Source organism: Microcebus murinus, chromosome 30 (genome assembly GCF_040939455.1).
Source record: "Microcebus murinus isolate Inina chromosome 30, M.murinus_Inina_mat1.0, whole genome shotgun sequence".
Lineage (NCBI taxonomy): Eukaryota > Metazoa > Chordata > Mammalia > Primates > Cheirogaleidae > Microcebus > Microcebus murinus.
The window spans coordinates 9357302-9382888 of NC_134133.1; the positions used below are offsets into that span (position 1 = coordinate 9357302).

Consider the following 25587-nt stretch of genomic DNA (forward strand, 5'->3'; position numbering starts at 1 on the left):
ATATAGTTTGAAGTCTGGTAATGTGGTACCTTCAGATCCATTGTTTTTGCTTAAGACTGCTTGGCTATGTGGGCTCTTTTCTGGTTCCAAACAAAGAATAGAATTTTCTGATCTGTGAAGTATGATGTTGGTATTTTGAGGGGGATTACATTGAATTTGTAAGTCACTTGGGGTAGTATGGACATTTTAACAATGTTGATTCTTCCAATCAATGATAGGTTTTTCCATTTGTTTGTATCGGCTAGGATTTCTTCCTTCAGTGTTTTCATGATTCTCCTTGTAGAGATCTTTCACTTCCTTGGTTAAGTATGTTCCTAGGTATTTTATTTTCTTTGTAGCTATTGTGAATGATATTGAGTCTTTGATTTGACCCTCAGCCTGACTGTTATTGGTATATAGAAATGCTACTAATTTATGTACCCGGATTTTGTATCATGAGACTTTGCTGAATTTATTTATCAATTTCAGGAGTCTCTTGGTGGAGTCTTTGGGATTTTCTAGGTACAAGATAATGTTCCCAGCAAAGAGCGATACTTTTACCTACTCTTTCCCAATTTGCATACCCTTTATTTCTTTCTCTTGCCTGATTTCTCTGGCTAGGACTTCCAGCACCATGTTGAATAGTGGTGGTGACAGTGGCTACCCTTGTCTTGTTCCAGTTCTTAGGAGAAATGTTTTTAACTTTTCCTCATTCAGTATAGTGCTGGCTGTGGGTTTGGCATATATGGCTTTTATAATTTTGAGATATGTTCTTTCCATACCTAGTTTGCTGGGAGTTTTTATCATGAAAGGGTGCTGAACTGTGTCAAATGCTTTTTCTGTATCTATAGAGATGACCGTATGGTCTTTGTTTTTGCTTCTTTTTATATGGTTAATCAAATTTATTGATTTGCATATGTTGAACCATTCTTGCATCCCTAGGATGGAGCTCACTTGGTTCTGATGGATTATTTTTTTTTGATGTGTTGTTGAATTTGATTTGCTAGTAACTTGTTGAGGATTTTCGCATCTATATTTATAAAAGATATTGGTCTATAGTTTTCTGTGTGTGTTGTGTCCTCCCCTGACTTTGGTATCAAGGTGATACTGCCTTCCTAGAAACAGTTGGGGAAAATTGCCTCCTTCTCAATATTATGGAATAATTTCTGTAGTATGGGTACTGACTCTACTTTATAGATCTGGTAGAATTTGGCTGTGAATCTATCAGGTCCAAGGCTTTTTTGTTGTTGGAAGGGTTTTTTTATTATTATTATTATTAATACTGCTTTGATCTCACTGCTTATTATTGGTCTGTTTAGAAGTGCTATTTCCTCCTGATTGAGTCTTTGGAGGTTGTGTGTTTCCAGGAATTTTTCTATTATCTCTGTATTTTCTAGTTTATGTGCATAGAGATTTTTGTAATATTTATGGATGATATTTTATATTTCTGTGGTATCAGTTGTAATGTCCCATTTTTCATTTCTGATTGAGATTATTTGGGTCCTTTCTCTGCTGTTCTTGATTAATCTAGCAAGAGGTCTGTTGATTTTACTTATCTTTTAAAATAACCAACTTTTGGTTTCATTGATCCTTTGTATTATTTTTTTGGTTTCCATTTCCTTTAGTTCTGCTCTGACCTTTATTGTTTCTTTTCTTCAGCTGGCTTTGGGTCCAGTTTGTTCTTCCTTTTCTAGTTCCTTAAGGTGTGACATTAGATTGTTAATTTGTGATCTTTCTGTCTTTTTGATGTAGGCATTTAAGGCTATGAATTTTTCCCTAATGAATACTTCTGCTGTTTCATATAGATTTTGATAACTTGTGTCACCATTATCATTCAGTTTAAGGAATCTTTTGATTTCCATCTTAATTTCATTATTGACTCAATAATCATTCAGCAGCAGGTTGTTTAATTTCCATGACTGTATAGTTTTGTGTTTCTCTTGTGATTGAATCCTAGTTTTATTCCACTGTGGTCTAAGAAGATACATGGTATGATTTCAGTTTTTTTAAATCTATTGAGACCTGTTTTGTGGCCTAAGATATGATCAATCTTGGAGAATGTACCATGTGCTGATAAGAAGAATGTATATTTAGTAGTTTGGGGGTAGGGTGTTCTGTAAATTTCTGTTAAGTTCATTTGATTTAGAGTCCAGTTTAAGTCCATTGTTTAATTATTTTCTGCTTTGATGATTTGTCAAGATCTGACAGTGGGCTGTTAAGTTCCTCAGCTATTACGATGGTGTTATTTATTTATTGATTTATTGATTTATTTATTTTTTGCTTAGCTCTAGTAAAATTTGCTTTTATGTACCTGGGAACTCTTGTGTTAGGTGCATATATATTTAGAAATGTTATGTCTTCTTGTTGAATTCTCTCTTTAAAATTATATAGTGACCCTCTTTTTCATCCTCTACTCTTGTTGGCCTAAAGTCAATTTTATCTGATATGAGACTGGCTACACCTGCTGTCTTTTAATTTGCATGGAATCTTTTTTCCCAGCCTTTCACGTTGAGTCTGTGTACATCATTTTGGTTTAGATGTGTTTTCTGAAGACAGCAGATACTTGGGTTGTGTTTTTTCATCCATTCAGCTAGCCTATATCTTTTTTTGAGAAGAACATTCAGACTATTAACATTAAATAATAGACTTCATATGTGGGATGTTGATCATGTTGTTTATCCTGTTGCATAGTACTATATTGCTTTGTTTTCCCTCTTATGAGTTGTGAGTTTTTTTTGGGGGGGTGTGATTTTACACTGGTGGGTATCTGTTTTGCTGATTCATGTATAATGCTGTTCTGAGTATTTCCTGCAGGGCAGTTCTGGTCATGGCAAATCCCTCAGTGTTTGCTATCTAGAAAAGACTTATTTTCTCCATTGATTATGAAACTTAGTTTTTCAGGATACAAAATTCTAGGCTGCCAGTTATTCTGTTTAAGAAGATTGAAGATGGAGTATTCTCTTCTAGAGTATAAGGTTTCCACTGAGAAGTCTGCAGTTAGCCTGATGGATTTTCTTTTGTAGGTTATTTGTTGCTTTCATCTGGCTGCTTGCATAATTTTCTCCTTCATTTTGACTTTGGCCAGATTGATTACTGTGTGTCTTGGAGATGTCCTATTTGCTATGAATCTTCCCAGTGTTCCATGTCTAGCTTGTGTCTGTATGTCTGAAAATCTGGTGATACCAGAGAATTTTTCCTCAATAATTCCCTCAAATAGGTTTTTCATGTTTTAGCTCTTTCTTCTCCCTCAGGGATACCTATAATTTGAATGTTAGTTAGCTTTACATAGTCCCTACCTCTCTCAGTGATTGCGTAGAATTTTTTATACTCTTCTCTGCCTCTTTGCATAACATGGTTATCTCAAGAACCTTTTCTTCAAGCTCTAAGATTCTTTCTTCTCCTTGCTTTAATCTGTTATTGAAGTTTTCTGCTATGTTTTGAAGTTCTCTAAATTACTCTTTCATTTCTTTAAGTTCTATTATTTCCTTTCTTATGTTTTTATGTTTTCTAACTCTTTAGCAACTTGTTTATTGATTTCCTGAAATTTGGGGGGCTTCTTTTTGTTGGTTTTCAACTTTCTCTTCAGTTCCATTTATCTTATTTGCCATCCATATTCTGAATTCCATTCCTGTCATTTTGGCAATTTCCTTGTGGTTGGTGTCTACTCCTGTATCTCTATTGTGTTCCCTTGGAGGTGTTGACCTATTTTGTTCTTTCATGTTGCTGGGGTTCTTTTGTTGGTTTCTTCTCATCTGGCTCCTCTTCTCTCAGCTCTCTCAGAAGAGTAGGATTGCAGGGCATCTGTTCTCTTTGCTGTGAATTCTCCTATTAGGGGCAGGGGAGGACCCTAGATGGAGCTTTTGTGTCATGCTCTGGAATGTTGACCAGTCAGGGGAGAGATGGTGGACTGAGAAACTGTAGTGCAACTTTCTGCTTTAACCTGTTCCCCTGTGATTGTCACAGTTAAGCTGGATGATCTTTGTGTGGGTTGGAGGGACATTCTCTAGCTTGTTGTTGGAAGTTTACATTGGGGGCTGATTACGACCCTCTCCTTGGCAGCTGTTGTGCGGGATTGCTCTGGGCGGGGTCACCCAGTAGAGGTGATAGTGGTAGCTGGGTGAGTCTATTTAAGCAGTGAGCATAGATGACCAGGCTGTGGGCATTTGCTCAAACCAAGTCCATAACTAATGGCTGCTCAGGGCTGAGGAGTCCTGAGTGAAGTGTTGGATCTTGGGAGGTTCCATTGGCCCAGTGGCAGTGGTGGGGACTCAGTGGCGGTGTCTTGGGGCCTAGGCTCAACTCTGGAATCTCAGGGCCTGGTGGGGGCCCTGGAGTTACAGGGGCAGAACATCAGGCTTGGACACAGTTATAGCTTCAGAGCTGACTCTGGGGATTATGCGGGTAGAGCTACACAAATGGAGGGCTGTTCTGCCAGTGTGGAGGCTGCTGTTGCCCAGCCATGCAGGCAGGGATTTGTCTCAGCAGCCCAGGGACCACATAGGTGGACCAGAGCTGTTGTCAGCCATGGGCCTCCAGCCAGGGCCTCCTTCCACACCTAGGGCCTGCTGAGGCTGTCGCCCAAGACTTCCTAGGTGGTGTCTGTGGCATTTGAGGCTCAGATCCCATGCAGGGGAGTAGGTGCTCAGCCCCCAGTCACAGGAGGAACTTCTGTTCTTTCTGCTCCCTCCCCAGTCTGCTAGGACTGCTGCAAAGGCTATTGCTGGAAGGCTGAGTCCTGAGCAGACCTGGCTTCATGCACCAGAGCAATCAGGATGGCATTGGCTGCAGAAATGCAGGATTGGCAGCCACCAGATCTCTCCTGCACCTATTCTTTGGTGTGGTGTCTCTGCTCAGCTCTGAGCAGCTCCTGAAACAGCCCAGAGGTCTGCATTGGATGAGGGAGACCCTCACAGCTCTTGGGGTGTCTGCGACTTTTATTCCTCTCCCCAAACACAGTGCTCACTTGGGTTGCTTCTGTTCTTTTGTCTTCCCCTCTTCCCAGCAGTGTGAATCTTGAGTAAGAATCGGCCATACCCTGTTTGATTGAGTCAGTAGATGCTGTCATGCGCTATACCGTTCTGTTGTTCTCCCTGTCAGCGGTTGATGCTTGCAGGAAAGAGCCAACTGCAGAGATGTTCTTTTGTGCCTATGGTAGGCTTTAGCCCTTAGGAGAACCACTTGAATGCCCCAGGTGGGGCCCTGTGGCTCCCAGGGGACTGCTTGTTCTCCACCCCAACAGAGGTGGGTTGGGGAGTGAGGTTGGGCGTGGTTAGGTTGGGGGAGCCTGGAAGGCTCTGCAAAGGCTTGGCAGGGCTCAAAGGTCATATCCCAAGCCCCTGGGAGAGGGGCAAAGCAGCCTCTCTGAACTGGAAAGGCTGTTTGCAAATGGGCATGCAAATGCACGGCTTGCCAGCAGTGGCAAGGTGGGCTGAGAATTTCATGCCAGGGGACCCGCCCTAGTCTGGCTTTCCTTTGGGGTGATGGGATGGGCACTCCAGCAGATGGCCGCAGCCTGCATCCCCACTGTACTCTCCCATCAGTTCTGCCCATGTGGGCTCCATAGCCTCCAAAGCCAAGCTCCCATGTCTCTCCCTTGTGCCCCTAGCAGCCCACTCCAGTCCTTGGGGCACAGGATCCCGCCTTCATGTCTGACCCACTGGCATGCATCTCCAGGGCAGGCACCCCTGGGCCCACTGCAGGTCCTCAAGGGTGGGGGAAGGTGTGGGCCCCACTCATGCTGCAGCTGATGACAGGCAGCAGCTCCCAAAATTCTCAGTCTGCCCTCCTGGCTGCCGTCAGAGGGGGACGGGAGAGGAAGAGTCTGAATGGAAGATAGCCGACCCCGGCTCCTCCAGTCCCTTTCCCTGGAAGGAACCCTGCACAGAATGTCCAAGATTCGGGATCATGCTAGTTCTCCACACAATTCGGTGTTGCAGCAGAACTTAGGTTTGTAAGGGAGTAAAAGCTTCCAAACAATTCAGTAGCCCAGTGATTACTGAAGGTGTATGGGAAGGAGAAACAGGATCCCTCTTACCCTCCACTGTGCTCCCTCCGAGCCTCTCTGGGTTAGATCCTCACCAGTACCTTTTCTCCTCTTTCCTTTTCCTGTTCTGCTTCACAGTTTCCCTCGTTGAAGTCTCTGGCAGGACCCTGCACTTCTTCCTCTGACTGTACCTGAGCCGTGCCCATCCCCCTCTCCTTTGTCTGAAACCCTTTCTTCCCTCAGGGGCGGGATGCTCTGGCAAGTGCTGTCTCTAGTCTGCTGTCTTGCCCTCTTTCTGAATGCGTTGTCTTTGTAATTTAAGTTACTAACAATTAACTCACAGCTGAGGTCTCAGTGTGAGAGCCTCAAAAGTATGAAATTCTTTGCATGTGCTCTTGTCTTACTCTTCACTTTAATGTATATTTTATTCCATAGGCAGCCATATGTACTAATATTCCTCTTAATTCATTTTGAAGTTTTTCTTACTTGAAAAGCACACTATAGAAATAATATTTCATGGTAAACCATAAAATCAAGACTACCATGTAAAACAAATTATCTTAGGAAAGCTATTAAAATAGAGTTCCTTTCACATTATTGCAGCATCTGAAAGAAACAAGAGCATGCTACTGTTATTGTCCCTATTTTGAATTTTATGTTATTATTCCAACCAGGCTTCCAGTATATATATATGTGGATTGCAACTTGAAATAGTTAGCTTTGTACTATTTTATCATTTCTCTAATTTAATTTTTCATCTGAAAGTATTGTCATTTTTTCCCCCAAACTCTGCTGTGTTGCACATACTGAAGTAGATATTTACAAGGCCAGGTAACCTGTCTTGCATAACAGTCCAAATTGGAATATTTGGGCCCCCCACGAATTATCCATGTTTGGACATGAAGACTACCTGTAGTGTTCAGATTAGCTAGAAAGCTCTTATATCTTCTCTCCATCTAAGTCTGTGGAAGCCTGCAAAGGACAGATGGACCAACAACAGATTTAAAGGACCGTTTTAGTCCTCCATCCCAGCTTTCCCAGTGATGTTGCTTTCAAGGCATTGTTTAGCACTCCGTAGTTAAGCTATTTTCATTTTATATTTTTTCGTGATAGCATATACTACTGTATTATGCTTTAAACCACTCACTCCTACATACTTGACTAATGATTTTTAATTGCTTTCTCACACACACTTACATAAACACAATGGATATTTAGTCCACATGAGGGTCCTTACATTTCTGTATAGCCTTTAAATACATTTAAATGCCAGTGTATGTGCTGGAAAAAAATAGAAGGACTCTAGTTTCAGTATATTGCCTTGCATTTTTACTCCTGTATACTATGAAGTATAATATAGCATACTCTCTAGACCTACCAGGAAATTTTAATATATATTCTGAATAAATAATTATTTTAGGCTGTTCATATCCAGATGTCTTGATCAGTATCTGTTGAAGCTCTTCTCTGAAACAGTCACAAGTCTCTTGGCCTCTGTGACTTGTCTTTGCATTGTTATAGGCAGGTGACAAAGTTTATAAAATGCTCGTCTATTTGGAATCTGACATTCCACCGTTTTCACTAAAGATAAACATCTTGCAGACAAACATTTGGTTGTGGACAGGAGTTTTCTCAAGAAGTCTTTTAAGTGTTGTCAGTTAAAAGAGCATGAAGTCTAACTTATAGAAAAATATGTTTTGTCTTGAACAATTAGAAGAGTCTCATCATTTCCCCCGAATATTCATATGATGATGTTTGCTCCTCCCATATGGTACCTATATCTTCTGCTATGATTTGTCTGTAAAGCATCATTAGCTACAGGTAAAGATGTTGCAAAAATAATTTGGCCAACCCTTTCGTAATGTCAGGTGTGCTGCAGGTTAGTTACTTGTTAAGAACTGTAGCATCTTGCTTTGTTTACAAACTAGCAAAATGCATTATAAGACACAACCATCGGCCGGGTGCAGTGGCTCATGCCTGTAATCCTAGTACTCTGGGAGGCCGAGGCAGGAGGATTGCTCGAGATCAGGAGTTCGAAACCAGCCTCAGCAAGAGCATGACCCTGTCTCTACTATAAATAGAAAGAAAATTAATTGATCAACTAATATATATAGAAAAAATTAGCCGGGCATGGTGGCACATGCCTGTAGTCCCAGCTACTTGGGAGGCTGAGGCAGAAGGATTGCTTGAGCCCAGGAGTTTGAGTTTACTGTGAGCTAGGCTGATGCCATGGCACTCACTCTAGCCTGGGCAACAAAGTAACTCTGTCTCAAAAAAAAAAAAAAAAAGACACAACCATCACTTATCTTTGTCACCCAAAGGGAATTGTGTTACTTTCACAATTTCAGTACTTCTTGGGGATGGTTGTTATGAAAACATTTAAGATATCTTTGAGGCCGGGCGCTGTGGCTCAAGCCTGTAATCCTAGCTCTTGGGAGGCCGAGGCGGGCGGATTGCTCAAGGTCAGGAGTTCAAAACCAGCCTGAGCAAGAGCGAGACCCCGCCTCTACTATAAATAGAAAGAAATTAATTGGCCAACTGATATATATATAAAAAATTAGCCGGGCATGGTGGCGCATGCCTGTAGTCCCAGCTACCTGGGAGGCTGAGGCAGAAGGATCACTCAAGCCCAGGAGTTTGAGGTTGCTGTGAGCTAGGCTGACGCCATGGCACTCACTCTAGCCTGGGCAACAAAGCGAGACTCTGTCTCAAAAAAAAAAAAAAAAAAGATATCTTTGAATGGTCCTCTTGTTATCATCAAAGAAATTATTTTTTCATTATGGCTGTCTTTAGCTGTGTTTATGCAAGTAACTGTGTCCTTTAGTTGACAACAGAAGCAAACCTATACTGTCTCTATTGTTTGCTAGTGCTTTGTACAACTAAAAGGTGCTGTCATTTAGTCACTAAAACATTGGACAAAAGTCAGAACTCCTGCTGACACAGTTTCAATTGCAAATTCAAAACTACTGTTAAAAGTAGTTCGGAATATTACAGATGTGTTTTGTTACAGAACTTTTGAGAATGTTATATAAGATTTTTTTTCATGGTGGACTGAATTAAATTTAAAAAAACTCAATTGAAATGTAAATAAATATGATCATTCACTTTTACAAAGACTAAAATAGAGTTCTATCCTGACTCGCTCAACATTAAAGTTGTACAAAGAGCCTGGGTCCCATCTGCTCGAAGTAGGTGGCCCTCAAGAGTCATTAAAATTATCTTTTTAGAATTACAACTCAGCAAGAGCAATCCATTTTGTGCAACCGGAAATCATTGTCCAAATGCCCATCTGCATGTCCTTTTAAGAAATGTGGTTCAACAGAGGAAGTTCTGGCTCCTTGGGGAAATCATTCTCATCTTCGGCGTACATATGCTGTGCTACAGTTAATCAGGCAGATTCTATTGATGTTCCTGGCACTGGGGCGTGATTGAATATTTAACAAACAAATGTTTCTGAGCCCAGAAGATAAACGGTTCAAGAGATTTGGGACTTTTAAAAAAATATATTAAGTTAAATCAAAAGCATTTTGTATTTGTTCTTCTGAGAAACAGATGAACAGATGATTGGAATGTGAAAATGGCTTGACAGCTTCTTTGCTACTCTGACAAATTATATTCAGTTGCTGCACAGGTTTTCAGTATCTAAATGATAAACCAAAAGGGAAAAAGTGGTTGTTCTTTTCAATCAGATCACAGTAAGCTAACTTCTTACGCGTATATCATATTTATATGTTATATAGAAAAAAAAAATCCCAAAACATGTTGAGCCCAAGTGAATTACATATGTGAAATCAACAAACATCACCTCTACCTTATAAAAGAGACAAAAGTATTACTAACAAAAGGAATAGGGTTTTGCCAGTGTACCACTCATAGTAAATACTGTACTATTTTTATTCTCCATTCATTTCCTCTCTAAATGAGAAGCTGACCCAAGGCAAATCAAAATATTACTTAAATTTAGTCTCATGTATCATCTTTCTTTTCCCAGTCATCTCAATTCCTCGTTTGGAATCTGGGGTAAACCAGAATTAGTGGTTCTGAGCAGCCAAGGTAAACAAGCCTGTTGTACCCTGCTTAGATTCTCCAGTTATTTGTTCTTTCCATATATTTAGAATAGCATGGAAACATATTACCGTGGAAATGCAGTGCAACCAGGAGAATGCTCACCAGGATACACAACTAAATCCATCTGCTTCTCGGCTCATCTCCAAGCCAGAGTATGTCTTAGGAAAAATGCAAAATGAATGTCCATGCCCACACTCATGAATATTTTCAGGTGTATAAGCACTGCTCATGCCAAGCAAAGAGAAATGTTTTACACCTGAGTAAACTACTGGAGGGAAGTAAAGGCTATACTCTGACCCACCACAGGTGGAAAGTAGACTTCTTACCAAATGCATTTAAGGTGTTTTCTAAATGATTTAGCAAACATGTGGTTTTCTAAATTCCCAAAATGGTACATTTAAAATTTTTAACATGACATTTACTACTTTCTACCTTGTGATGTTATTGCTTTCTAGGTACTTTCTCTCAGCCATTTTGCTTTATGCCTGTTGAGGGTGGTATCTGTGTCCTTCCCACCTATGTCTCTTCTGTAGTGTCTAGAAAATGCCTTACACAAAGTAGGAACTTTATAAATATTTATTGAATTAATGTTGATTGCAAAATCTTTTAATTTCTACCTATGTCATGTACAAAATGTGTCTTTTTATTATGAAAATATGACAGAAATGAATGCATAGAGGATCAGAGGAATCCCACTGCCAGTTGTATGTATCAGTTATAGGAAATTAAACTGTAAGTTTTTTAAAAATTGGAGAAAAGATAGCCCTATCTAGCAGCCAGACCTAATTAAAAAACATCTATGCTAGTTCCACCAATATCTTCTTAGAACTAAGGCTGGGGGTGGGGGGGCTGTTTGCTATATTTTTTGTTTACCTTCTTCTCTAGACAGGACTAAACTTTGATTCTTCTTTTAATCTCTATGAAAAAAAATTGCAGGAGTTACTCCATTCCCCAGTGCTTTAGAACACTGAGCATTTTTCAGGCATCTCTGGCACTCTTTCCAGTTCTCTGGCTGATGGTAGGGTTCTTCAACCATACGAACATGCTCAGAGTACCCAGAGTGGTGGGGAAAGGAACTCACTCAGTAAGTGGCTTACAGCAGAGAAGGTTGCCCAACGTCTGAAGCTGAGGCTACACAGGGACTGTTGCAAGCGCAAAAATATTCTCGCCCTTCCTATGTTGTCACGTGGACCACAAATAAGGGCCCATGGTTGACACCCAGTCACCATCTTTTCTTTACCCTAAATGGGACTCTGAAAGATAAGTTTCTCCATAATTTATTTTATATATACATATATGTATATTATGTGTGTGTATATATATATATATACATATATATATATATATATGTATCAGAAGATGAAGCTGGCATAGACAAAGAAAATTTACACCCAAGATGAGTACCAAGAAGAAACGTTTATGAAAGATCCTTATAGTCTACAGTCCTCATCTTTTACTGTAGATAGCTAAGCTATTTCTTAGGAGGGGTTTTAAGACCCAGATGTACCTTTCTTGAGTGCACCGTTAGTCTACTAATCCCAACTACTTCCCACAAAAAGAAAAAATTATGACAGGGTTAGGGATCGCATACTCCATGTGAGAGATTTCCAGGATTACTAAGTGTGACATACTCTGCCTTTGGTATACTAACTTGAGCTCTCAAATCAGGCTAGCTTCTCCATCATCACTGCTATTGCCTTAACGTAGGCACCTCAGCATTTCTAACGATACAGTAGTCTCCTAATTGGCCTCCATTTCTGCTGCCTCCACAAACCACCCCAAACACTCCACAAATGGCATTCATAAACTCACACCCATGCCTTCTATTTTGTGCCATTGTGGCATTCCCCTGCTTCAAATCACACATTGACTCCTTGTTGCCTTCAGTAGATAGTCCCTGGATGGCAGAGGTTTTGTTCTGGTCTACCATTTGTATTCCCAGCATCTGTAGTGCCTAGTGCGATACTTGGCCCATGATGAGGAAGGAAAGAAGAGAGCTAGAGCGATGACAGATAACACAGATCCCTTCTAATGAAAAGCTTCCATAAATCTCCCCCTTGTCCCATGCCCAACCGAGAGCAAGCTCTTTTACCTTTAAACATACTTTACTTTTTTTGAAAGGGAAATTTCACCTTAGACCAATTTTTTTTTTTACGTCAAGTGTGTATGATAGCCAAACATTCAAGAAGAAATTGAACAGTTCAGTTATTCAACCAAATATTTTGTTTAATAATGATGAACTTTGGAAATAACTGGATATTTGGTTTTGTATGGCTATATAAATGAAAGTATGGAGCAATAGCTTACTGAAACTGAATGTCAAGATATGCATTGTCAGACACCAAATAATCTCTTTAAAATATACTTGTATTTTTTTCTCTATTTAACACTTATTTATTTATTATATATTTAAATAAATGAGTCAAATTGGACAATATCTACCATGACAGGTAAATGCAGTGGTCACAGAGTTATTTCTTTAAATGTACTATTTTATAGCAGAATACCAATTGAAATGGCACCACATTTCTAATTTTCATTACTTACTTTCATGGCCATTGACTTTATGTATGTAATTCTTCCTTCTCAGTTTTTAAGAATTTAAACTTTTACTTTCCTATGGATAATCACAGAACTATACACCTGTAAAATTCTAGCCTTCACTTTCAAATTTTCAAACAATTATATTTAGTGAGGTTCATATTTTGTGAAAAAATGCACTTTCTACAATTGAAATTTTCATGTAAAAAATACTTTATAAAACATGTTCCACTATCTATTGCTCTTGGATAATAAAACTGACCAATAATAAGGCAAAAATGCTTTGCTAGACCCACTTGTATAATATTTACAGTACCATTTCTCTGCCTATATCAAGTAACTACCATCAGTTCTAGTTATTTCTCTTCCCACGGAATTAGCTCATCAGGAACTCAATGTATATGATTCTTAGATGTTTTAGGTAACTTTCTGTGGGTCCTTGTCATTTAGACATTCTTTGGAATGAATATTAGTAACTATTTCTTTAAATGTTCTCTTGTCATTTGTGAGTAAAAAATATGCCTTATCCAGGCCAGATACCATATAGCAAGGCATTTGGGCAAATTACTTACATCTATTTGCATTGGTATTTTTACTTATATTTTTCTTTACAGATTAATGTAAATATATATACACTTTTGTTTTATTCATAGAATAATGAACTTATTAAGAACTTGTGCTCTTAATAAGCTCTTAATAATACTCGCCACAAATTTCTGCTCAAAAAGATTTTCACTTTGTTCCCCAATGTAGGGTAACCACAGTTTCCAGGGTTCTCCAAGCCCAACAACTGGTCCTTCAGGGTTAACTCGGCTAACATTAGAGAGCGTGCTGGGAAAGGCAGCAAGCCCGACAAGTGAAGGATGTCTAAAAAGTGCCTGCATGGAAGCAGCAGCAGCAGCAGAAAGCCAGAGTTCCTTGGAGAAGCAAATAGATAGAAACGACTTCCAAACGAGTTTGTTGCCTACACCATGCCTTTCTCCCCCTGGAAGAAGGTGTGGATCCTCTCAGAAAACTCCAGACCCCCTTATCAAAGCAAAGGACCTACCAGCTCATCAAGTGCCAGCTTCGCAAAACAAAACCTCCCTAAAAGAAATCTCAGGGGAAAAGTTGAGACCCATCCCCGAAGTATCTGTAAGTGGTTTCGCGTTTACACATGTGGGCAATACATCCTGCCATGTTCTATTCTGTTCCACTTTGCACACATTTTTACCAGTATCTATTGTCATCATTTGGGTAATCAGTAATATATTTTCTTTCCTATTTCGGCGTAGTTTAGTTTGGTAACAGCAGCTGGTGAAGAGTATATAGCACATCCCAAGGATAATAGAATACCTCATGTTTTTAATGAGAAAGATAATTATGTAATTTTCATCATAATTGTTATTTTTTATTTCCTAGTTACGTCCTGTAATTTAGTTATCACTGCCTGCAAATTATATATGAAGATCTTATTTTTGAGCCAAAAGCTTGCCAGTAAAATTGACAGATTTTCAATAACAGTCTACATTAGGAGCCATAAAAACATCATTATTCTATTCACTTTCTGGTCTCTCTGCAGCAGTTCCCCAAATAATAAATGATATGAGTGAAGGTTAACAGTAAAGCAGTGTCATCGAATAAATCCCAGGGCTAGTTTGGTGGCTGTATTCCTGTCCATCAGATTGATTTTTTCTTTCCTGCTTTAGTACTTTTCTTCTTTCAATTCCTCTATAAGCTACACTTAGAAGCTAGAAAAGAAATGAGGCTATGCAGAACAAGTGACACTTATATTCCATATTTCTGAACATTAAAGATTTTGTCTATGTATCATGTCCTAAGTATTCTGTATATGTTACAGTGTTAAAGCTTGGTTCAATTATGTTCTAAGCAAGTTAGAGTGGATTAATTGTTACCTAGTCCAGGTAATAGACATATACACCATTATCACTGGCAAAATAGAAGTAGCTGGCCGGGCGCTGTGGCTCACGCCTGTAATCCTAGCTCTTGGGAGGCCGAGGCGGGCGGATTGCTCAAGGTCAGGAGTTCAAAACCAGCCTGAGCAAGAGCGAGACCCCGTCTCTACTATAAATAGAAAGAAATTAATTGGCCAACTGATATATATATAAAAAATTAGCCGGGCATGGTGGCGCATGCCTGTAGTCCCAGCTACTCGGGAGGCTGAGGCAGAAGGATCACTCAAGCCCAGGAGTCTGAGGTTGCTGTGAGCTAGGCTGACGCCACGGCACTCACTCTAGCCTGGACAACAAAGCGAGACTCTGTCTCAAAAAAAAAAAAAAAAAATAGAAGTAGCTAATATTTCTTGAGCATTTACCAGGTGTCAGTCACCAAGCCCTTTTCCATGAAGCATTTGATTTAAGCTTCACAATGATCCTAAGAGATAGGGACTGTCATCATCCCCATTTTTCAAATGAGGAAGCTGAGGTTTAGAATGGTTACGCGGTTCAAGTGAGTATAACAGCTCATTAGTTAATGAGGTACAACTTGAACTCAGATTGACTCTAGAACACTTATCCGACATGCTATGCTGCATAAACACGTTAAGTCTTATAAAAGTGATAGCCTCTATTCAAGGAACATCCAAAGATAAAACTGAAATGTGTGTTCTTTTTATATCACATGTATGTACGCATATGTGTGAATACACAATAAAATAGTAAATCACTTAACTTAGTGAAAATGGATTTGCTTTGTGCTGATTTAGGATAAAAGTTTTGGTAGTTTTTTTGCATGTTCTTCATTTTTTAAAATACTTTTAAAACAAGAAATTGTTCTTGTTCTACCTAATTGTGATTTTTTTCTTTGGGTTATGGTAATGAATTTGAATGTAGCTGCATCAACTAGCCCCATAGATTTATTCTGCAATGCTGCATCACTTGGCTGCTGCCTATATGGAGCTTTCAAAAACAGACTCATAACAAGTCTTTGAGAAGCATTCCACTCAGTTTTCTTCCTAATTTCTCGCCCACCACCTTACATTAGAGAGAGTCTCTCATCTTATATGTCCATAAAATTGTTTATTTTCAATCTTTTTATTTTTCTGCAGAAATAAAACCAGTGCACAAAGATAAGCTTGGAAACTTCAGACATAAACAAACTTGAAGTGCGTGGCCACTCAACAAAGTACATTGCCTTAAAAAAATAGTGCTCTCTAATAATACCAGGAAATAATAAAAGGAACAAAGAGACCAAAGTTTGAAGGGAGAGCAGGGGACTTGCTCTCATCCAGTCTCTTCTTTTAAGAAGCTTTTAGTATAAGACAGTTCCCAGAAACCATTTGGATTATTTCAGGACACCCTTTCTAGCTGCTCACTTACAGGTACAAAGCAAAAGCCTAACATGCCTCTTCTTCCTCACAGGAACCCTGTGAGAAGTTACTGCTCCATTATACAGCTAGGGAGACTGCTCAGAGCAGTCACGTCAAAGGAATGAAGAAGGGGAAGGAGGCTTATTTTTAGTGAGGGGATGAAGGCACAAAGGCTTTACTTCCTATTCATGCAGCGAAGTTTGACTTCAGTATGAAAACTCAGACCGATAGAATGTTGTATCTCTAACAACCCACGTGATCTTTACCATGTATGGCTCACATTTGTGAATGTGATCACCTTAGTTGAAAAGGATATAAAAATATAGAAGGTGTATGGCAGCCTGCCTCATTTCAAAGTGAATTTACAATGGGAATGGAGTTTTCTTTTAGAGACACCTTTAAACAGGAAGTTCATGGTCATAGTGAAAGGGTTCCAGTAATTGGCATTTTCTCTACTTGGTATTTGCAGCTAAGAGTCTATGAAAATGAATTTCCTAAAAGAGTGTTGTGTGCTTACTAACTCACAAATAGATTTTTCTCTAGATCCCAGAGACTCCATGGGGTGACTTTTTTTAATACCTACTTTATTGAGATTGAATTCACACAACGTAGAATTCGTCCTTTTAAAGTGTACAATTCAGTGGTTTTTATTTATTCACAGAGTTGTGCACCCATCACTGCTATGTAATTTTAGATCATTTTCATCTCCCCAAAGGAAGCCCGATACCCAGTAGCAGTCACTCTCCATTACCCTTCCTACCAAACTCCTGACAACTACTAATCTACTTTCTGTCTCTATGGATTTGCCTATTTTGGACATTTCATATAAATGGAATCATACAATATGTGGTCTTTTGTGTCTGACCTCTTTCATTCAGCACAATGTTTTCAAGGTTCATCCATATTGTAGCACTTCGTTCCTTTCTATACCTGAATCTATTATATGGATATGCCGTATTTGTTTACTCATTTATCAGTTGATGGGCATGTGAGTGGTTTCTACTTTTTGACTATTATAAATGATGCAGCTATGAACATTTGTGTGGAAGTTTTTGTGTGGGCATATGTTTTCGATACTTTTGGTTATATACACCTAGCAGTATAATTGCTGGGTCATGTGGAACTCTATGTTGAACTTTTAAGAAAGTGACAAACTGTTTTCCAAAGTGGCTGCACCATTTTACATTCCCATCAGCAATGTATGAGGGTTCCACTTTCTCCATGGCCTAGTCAATACTTCTTAACTGTCTTTTGTATTTAAGCCATTCTAGTGGGTATGAAGTAGTATCTCACTGTAATTCTGATATGCATTTCTCTAATGACTAATGATTTTCAGCATCTTTTCATGTGCTTATCCATTTGTATATCTCTTTTGGAGAAAGACCTATTGAAATCCTTTGCCTATTTTTTAATTGGGTTGTCTTTTTATTGGTCAGTTGTAAGTAAGAGTTATTAGCATTTATTTTGGATACAAGTCCATCAGATATATAATTTACAGATATTTTCTCCCATTCTGTAGGTTGTCTTTTCATTTCCTTATGGTGTCCTTTGAAGCCCAAAAGTTTTTAGTTTTGATGAAGTACACTTTATCTATTAATGTTTTTTTTCTTCTGTTGCTGATGCTTTTGGTATTATATCTAAGAAACAGTTGCCTAATCCAATGCTACAAAAATTTATTCCTCTGTTTTAGTTTTAGCTTTTAAATTTAGTTCTATGATCTATCTTTGAGCTAATTTTTTTGTATATGGTATGAGGTAGGGGTCAGCCTACATTTCTTTGTATGGAAATCCAGTTGCCCCAGCACCACTGTTTGAAAAGACTATTCTTTCCCCATTGAATTGACCAAATATGTAAGAATTTTTTTCTGGTCTCTCAGTTCTAATTCCACTGATCTATATATCTGTCCCTTTCAAGACAATACTGTGCTGTCTTGATTACTATAGCTCTGTAGTAAGCTTTGAAATCAAGAGTATGAATCCTTCAAATTGTTCTTTCTTGTCCTCATTTTTATTTGGGGGGGATAGTTTTTGATATGCTGAGTCCCTTGTATTTTCACATGAATTTGAGGACCAGCTTCTCAGTTTCTGCAAAAAAAAAAAAAAAAAAAAAAAAACACAGCTGGAATTTTGATATGAATTGCCTTGAATCTTCAGGAGATCAATTTGGGGTGTCAACGAAAAAAAAAGCCAAAGTCTGCAAAATAATTTTAAAGAGATTTATTCTGAGCCAAATTTGAGGACCATGACCCGGAGCCACTGCCAAGAGGCCTTGGGCAAGTGGACTCACTATGGCTGGGTAACAGTTTGGTTTTTATACATTTTAGAGACGAGGGTTATGGGTAAGCCATGAATCAATGTGTGGGAGGCATACATTGGTTTGGCCCAAAAAGGAGGGCCATCTCGAAGGGGGGGGAGCTTACAGGTTATAGGTGGGTTTAAAGATTCTTTAGATTATAATTGGCTAAAGACATGAAGCTTTGTCTAAAGACCTGGAATGTTTTAACAAACTGTTTACCAGAGATAAGCCACCATTTGTTGCAAATTGAGGGCCTGCAGGTTTGTCTTGCATACCCTTAGGCCTGTTAATGGGTTCCAAAGGAAGACTCCAAGAAGGGAGGGGGGCATGATAAGGCCTGTCTGACCTCCCTCCTCCTGGCAGGCAACTTTGCCCTAGAATATTCCTTTGGTCACGAGGGGGTCCATTCAGTCAGCTGGTGGGGGGGTGGTGGTGAGCATTTTAGTTCACAGGGGAGTATTATCATCTTAACAATATTAAACCTTCCAACCCGTGGTATGGCTTTTTCATTTTTTCAAAGACTTCTTTAACTTCTTTTGGTAATGCTTTATAGTTGTTAGTATACAAATCTTGTGCTGCCTTTATTAAGTTTATTTCTAAGCATTTTATTCTTTTTGATGCTATTATAAATGGAGTTGTTTTCTTAATTTTATTTTGATTTGTTCGTTACTAGTGTACAAAAATTTTTGTATATTGATTTTGCATCTTGTAACCCTGGTGAACTTGCTTTTACTTCTAGCTGTTTTTTTCCTTAGATTTCTTATGATATTTCTATATGCAAGGTCATATAATTGCACATAGATATAGTTTACTTCTTCTTTTCCAATGTGGATGCCTTCTATTTTTTCTTGCCTAATTGCCTCCACAAATATTAATAAATTTAGTTTGAGCAGAAATTTTTCTTTAGGGTAACTAAGATTTCGTGCTTTGATTATGGTGGCCATAAGTACTGAAACTCTAACACAGGCCGGGTGCGGTGGCTCATGCCTGTAATCCTAGCACTCTGGGAGGCTGAGGTGGGCGGATCGTTTGAATTCAGGAGTTCGAAACCAACCTGAGCAAGAGCGAGACCCCGTCTCTACTATAAATAGAAAGAAATTAATTGGCCAACTAATATATAGAGAAAAAATTAGCCGGGCATGGTGGTGCATACCTGTAGTCCCAGCTACTCAGGAGGCTGAGGCAGGAGGATTGCTTGAGCCCAGGAGTTTGAGGTTGCTGTGAGCGAGGCTGATGACACAGCACTCACTCTAGCCTGGGCAACAAAGTGAGACTGTCTCAAAAAAAAAGAAAAAGAAACTCTAGCACAGACATGATGAGTTCAGTCAAACCTAGAAGGATACTATTAGTATAGCTCCTAAGAAATATACCTGATGCAAGAAGAAAATCTTGATCATTATTCTGGAGCTAAAGTCCTTCTAATATTAATATGATGCAGGTGTGAAATTACCCTTGCTGGCTGGCACTGTGCTTCACATATTTAGAGCACTGACGTGGTGGGATTTCTGTCACCTGAGCTGTGTCTCTGAAGTAAAGGCCCTCCAGGTTACACAATATGGCTACTTTGGCTCTACTTCCGGATAGCTAAGAGCATCTCCTTTTCTACTGAGCACCTACCAGGGCTTCTCCAAGGGGCTAAACATATGATACTAAGACAGATAAGGCCTCTGCCTCAGGGGCTCACGCCTCTGTTGGGAGACAGACAGTAAACAAGCCAGTGCACAGGATAATTATTAACTATGATAAGGGCTATGCAAGACCACGAGGGAATTAGGCATCAACTTAGCCGCCAAGAAACTGCCATCAGGAATTGTAAAGTGATATCCCATTGAAAAGCTATGCTCTCACAAACTGCCACTGTGAAGCAACTTTATGGCAAAGGAAAATGAAAGGCTCTTACAGGAGAAGGTACAGGATAACTGTCCTAATCCCCTGATATGGAAGAGTACTAGTAATTCTTAAGGAATCTGTACTGAAATTGATTTGTTAACAGCTTGATAAACTTCTTCTTTGCAATATGTTTTATTCATATTTTAATAGAGTTCTCTATTATTAGGTTCAAATATTTTTAATTAAGAGAGAAGGACTGCCCTCTGGGTAATGTTGCAACCATGTAGATAGCTGGTAATTAAACTTTTTCGCACGTATAACTACATTCAAACAATTTTGAATGAATCATTTTAAACCTGCAAATGTCATTATGTGCTTCTTTAAACAAACTAACAGACAAAAAAGACTTACGTAACAGGCTTTGTAGATTCAGACAAAGTTTAGCTTATTGAAAAATGGTTACTTTTATAAGAAATACAAAATATGCCACCAGTTACAAATTTGGGTAGTCTCTTTAGGGCAAAGAGAAAAAGACATTTTATAGGAAAAAAATTATAAAACGAATCATCTAACTTTCAACTTTAATCTTCACATCTCCATTTTTTAAAATCAAGACTGAATTATAGAAGGACATTTTTAAAGATATTTTACGCCATGGTATAATGTGAACAAATTTTTTTCTTTAATTGTCAAACCATTTCCTTTGGATAATGTAAAACAATTAGTTTCATTGCCTCTCTGATATATTTGAGCCCAGTATTGGAGCAGGGAATATCTATCATCATATTTTATAAAGTACTAAAAGTCTGTGCAATTTGTGCTCTACAAACTGGGAGGAAATGAATTGGTAAATTATTTTAGAATTTTTAAAAAGCATTGTTCCATTATATAAAGTTCTGCATTTTCTAGGGTATATACTACTCTGTGTTCAAAGGGGAGCCATCTGTCTCTTTTTAATTTGCCATTCAAGTATGTCATTTGCAGCTGTTTTTCCAACAATACCCCATTGTTTGAAGAAGTCATGAATGTCTTTCTGACCCCTCACTTCTTTCTGCCATAACAGTGTTGCATTGTTTCAAAACACCTGTTTCGGGGTCAGGTTGCCTTGTGTGTTGGATACGTGTGTTCATTGTCCTGGCCCAACTGTGCAGGTTCACTTAGAGGTGACTCTCCCTCCTCTGGCAATTTTCACCACATGCCCCCACGAGCCTCATGCAGGCCTGGGCCATCTAATAAACGGCCTTCCCCAAACAGGACCCTCTGTCAAGTCTGTCTCCGTTTTCATTCTTCAAAGCTGAAGAGTCGAGAGGTGGACATCATGGCTCAGAGCGCCAGCTGGAGTCAGACAGACTTGGATTTGAGTCCTGACTGTTCTTTCTTATCTGTATGACTTTGGACACATTTCTTAACCTTTTTGAGCCTTGGTTACCTCATCTGTAAACTTGAGGTAAATAATACCTATTCCAAGAAAAAAAATGAATGAATAAATAAATTGTTAATACACTCCAAAAAATAAAAATAAATTATATCTATTCCATAGGGTTGCTTTGAATATTAAATGAGATAGTGTGTATAAAATAACTCCCCATAATCCAGAGGATACTTTCTTCTATCTATTGCTAACTGGTTATTTAGAAATGTACACCAGAATCCCTGACAGGCTAAAGCAAATGAAACCTTTTCAAATTCGTTGTAATAAAATTGCAAAATTTAATTGCAGGTACTGGTCAGTAGGTGATGGTTATGTTGTTTTGTGCTTCTTGCTCTCTATTTATAGTTAAATCAAGTGCTAACACAGTGAATTACTGTATCCCTTCTGCCACTTAACATACTGGTGTTTTCTCGGAGATACCCTGAAGAAAGAAAAATATTTATAAGCAGGAAGTGATGTCTCTCTGGTGTTTTCCCAGAGACCACTCTCTGTGTGCCTGTCTTGCTCACAGAGATAAATATTAGATGTGTAGCTTCACGGTTGATGGACTGAATTGAATTTGGGCAGAACTAGTAGCATTTTATAAACCATAGTGCTAACCATGGTGAGAATATTTGATTTACTAAATTGGACACTTCTACTAGTTAATAATAGCCTTCGGAAAACAGTGTGATATTTGATGCTTTGTCAAAACTACACTCTTATCTCTGAAAAGGCAAGGTCATTATCTCAGTTTTATGTGTCAATGTACTGATGAGGATATTGCTGAAACTACAAAATTTGGTGATTAAATAACATTTGCGCTGCCAGTAAAAGTATATGAATTTGGCATAGAAATTTCTCAGGTAGAACTTGCTCCTAGGCCTCTGCCTTCTTTTTAAATATTTTTCAATCTGAATTCTTACTGTTGCTACAGAGAAGTTTGTTTTTGTTTTTTCACTTTCTTTGTATCTACTGTTTAATTTAGTTATTGACAAAGGCAAATGGTCTGGAGTAGAAATATCTTTAAATAATTAAAATGGAATTATGGTCCCAAATTTGGGTGATGATATGGATTTGCTAAAGTCATTAGAACATTTTGATGTCTCCATTTCTGAATAGCTTGATATGTAAACAATGTACCAGTTACTCTATGAAGAAGAGTAATTTTGAGTTCTCAGAAATTTCAGAAATTGTAGGTAAATAGAAAGACTTGATAAAAATTAATGGGCTGTCGTAAGTGTGAGTCAATAAAAATATGTTGGCTGTTTAGCCAAACACACTATAACATTTCACTGTCAGTTCTGCAATATTCTAATGCTAAGGTTAGATCCTACTGATCAAATGTTTATTTAAGGAATTTATTTTCTCTGATGTCTTGGTTTTCACAATTTTAAATAGGAGCAAGTCATACTTGTCATTTTCCTACTTTTTGGAAGAGGGGCTAGGCTGACAGTATTTCATAAACACACTGAGATTGGAAGTCTTTGACTAAGAACCTCTTATCTGACTTGAATGGTTTGGAGTGTCACCCACATGCCAGTCCTTTTACAAAGTGCTCCATACTCTATCTCCAGTCTCCATCTCCCCCCTCACAAGAGGCCTTATTCCTGTTTGACAGACAAGGAAACAGAAAGGCTTGACCTTACTCAGATCTAGTTAGTGATGAAGCAGGAGTTTGGGCCCAAAGCACAAGTGCACCTTCCACTGCATTGGACTGCCACCTCCAGTTAGAGTCCACTGAAAAAATCCCACGATCACATGGCAACTTAACTTCTATTGCTACTTTAAGCTTCAAAGTGTTTTAATGTGCAAAAGCACACACATGCATTGGGATATCTGTCATTATTGTATTGCAACCAAACTGTTGCACATTTTTAAACAGTTCAAACTTACTTAAAGTTATCATATTCCCACTCTAGAAGCTTCAATAGAGGTAAATTGGCTTGCCTCTGCTATTTTTATTTCTATAAACAGTCTCAGTAATTATTTTCCTCCTAGTTCTTTAATATTTTACACTACCATTTATTGAATGGCAACTATACTTGTCCCACATACAAGCCTACAGTTGCCTTGTGGATGGCATATCCTTGAATATAATATGAACCTTGTTCAATTTGGTTTTACTAGATTCCTTCTAGTGTATAGTTAATTGTTAAACTTGGGACGTGCCCTGAAATCAGAAGATACATGCTGGAAAATTAAAAATTATTTTTCAACTCACATTAAGATTAGTAAGAAGAGTTTAACTATATTTGTCAGAGGACTGTATATCCCAAAATTTATGAAAGTATACTTCTATTTAGGTCATGGTTTAAAAGGCTATTCAGTACAAATATAGCACATCAGTATAAAGATCTTTCTAAAAATACTATCATGCTTCCTCCAAAAGAGAGAGACACATGTATGAGATGGTAGGTATCTATTTACAAGGAATTTTGCCACTATTGGGTTTAATTGCCCCAAAATTCTCTACCTGAGCTATCCTTAAGGGCTCAGTGCATGTAGAAAATGAAGTCCAGATTGAGTAAGAGTTGTGAAATGTCTCCAGGTCACATGCTGAAATGTTTGTGACTGCCATTGACATAAAACATGATCTGGATTCTGACCAGTGGGTTCTTTCAGTTGCCCTAGCTCCTGATTTATGCTCTGTAAGTTGATAGCATCTGTTAAATTTAGCAAAGTTTTTCAAGTTGTACTGTGGCTTGGTCTTTGAGTTTTAATTTACCCCTTTGCATGGTGACGACACCTGCTGAAAGCTACCATGAACTGTGAATGAGTTATGTGCACCAGTATGTGTTACTTACAGCTCATGTTTGTGGCTTTTGTCTTGTCTTCATTCTTATTGTTAGTGGCCTGCGTCCCAGTGAATCAGAACAAACTCTTGTGGATGATACGTAGCTCAGGAATTTGCAACAAGTTTTCAGGAATGCTAGATGGTAAAGAGATGCCCTGGAACACTAATTCACCAGCGGCTGTTATTTAAAATGTCAGTGTGGAGATTACACACTGTCTGCAAATCGCAATAGAGAAAAGATTAATCCTCAAGTGAAAATGGCAAAGTTTAAAATTAGCTTTGGAAAGTAAACTTTTAGTATTTTTATTGCTGTGATGTTGGGGGTCCAATATATTTTCAAAACTTTCTAACTATAGCTACTAAACTCTTCATAATAAATATTAATATAAATTCAAAAACTACCAGTAATACTGACTCCCCAGCTACATTTACAAAGTGCTTTATTTTTTCCCACTAAGACTATCCAGAGTGAGTTGCCAATGATCAACAAGTAATCACTTCCTAGGAAATTTTTTTAAGCCCTAGACTTCTTTGTTGTTTTTGATTACGGAGAAGTATGCATATCATAAGCATACACTAAACTGAACACAGTCATGTAATCAGCCCCATTGTGCTGCCTCCCTGCCCCAAGATCTGTTTTGCCAGTAAATGCTCCTTTGTGTCTGACTTCTCTCCCACTTAGCATTTTGTTCATGACATTCAGTAGATTAGTCATTTCACTGCTGTATAGTGTTCCACTGTGTGACTATAAGACCATTTATTTACTCATTCTACTGTTGATGGGCATGTGGGTAGTTTCCATTTGGGAGCTATTAAGGATATATCTTTTGGAAGAATATCTTAGACTTTTAATGACTTAGGCAGGTTTCTTGGTCTGTTGCTTATAATAGAATACCTGAATCTGGGTAATTAATTTGTGAAGAAATGGAATTTATTTTTTACAGATATGGAGGCTGAGAAGTTTAAGGGCACAACTGGTGAGGAGCCTTCTTGCTGATGGGGACTCTCTGCAGAGTCCTGACATGTCACAGGGCATCACATGGTGAGGGGGCTGAATGTGCTAGCTTCAGATCTTACTTCCTCTTCTTATGAAGCCGCCAGTCCTATTCCCATGATAACCCATTATTCCATTAGGCCATAAATGGATGCATCGATTCATGGTAGCAGAGCCTTCATGACCCAATCACCTCTTAAAGGCCCTACCTCTCATCACAGCCACAGTGGGGTTAAGCTTCAACATGAGTTTTGGAAGGGATAGACATTTAAACCATAGCAGTAGGGAAGAAGAAGCCATTACATTTTATAGTGTTTAGGTGAAATTATAGCTATTTTCATCCTTATTGCTTTGGAATGGTATTACTGATTTCATTTCTAAA

At 38.5% G+C, this 25587-nt stretch overlaps 1 protein-coding gene across 7 annotated transcripts in view; it reads left to right on the forward strand.

The window, feature by feature from the left end:
* Nucleotides 1-25587, forward strand: part of CFAP20DC (CFAP20 domain containing) — a 234063-nt gene that overhangs the window by 137002 nt on the left and 71474 nt on the right. For 5 of the 7 annotated variants that reach the window (XM_075998823.1, XM_012790286.3, XM_075998824.1 and 2 more), the window contains one exon: nucleotides 13325-13705. The exons of the other annotated variants lie outside the window; for them this stretch is intronic. In XM_075998823.1, coding sequence (XP_075854938.1) covers nucleotides 13325-13705 — 381 coding nt within the window. The remainder of the gene's footprint in view (nucleotides 1-13324; nucleotides 13706-25587) is intronic. 7 annotated transcript variants of the gene reach the window in all.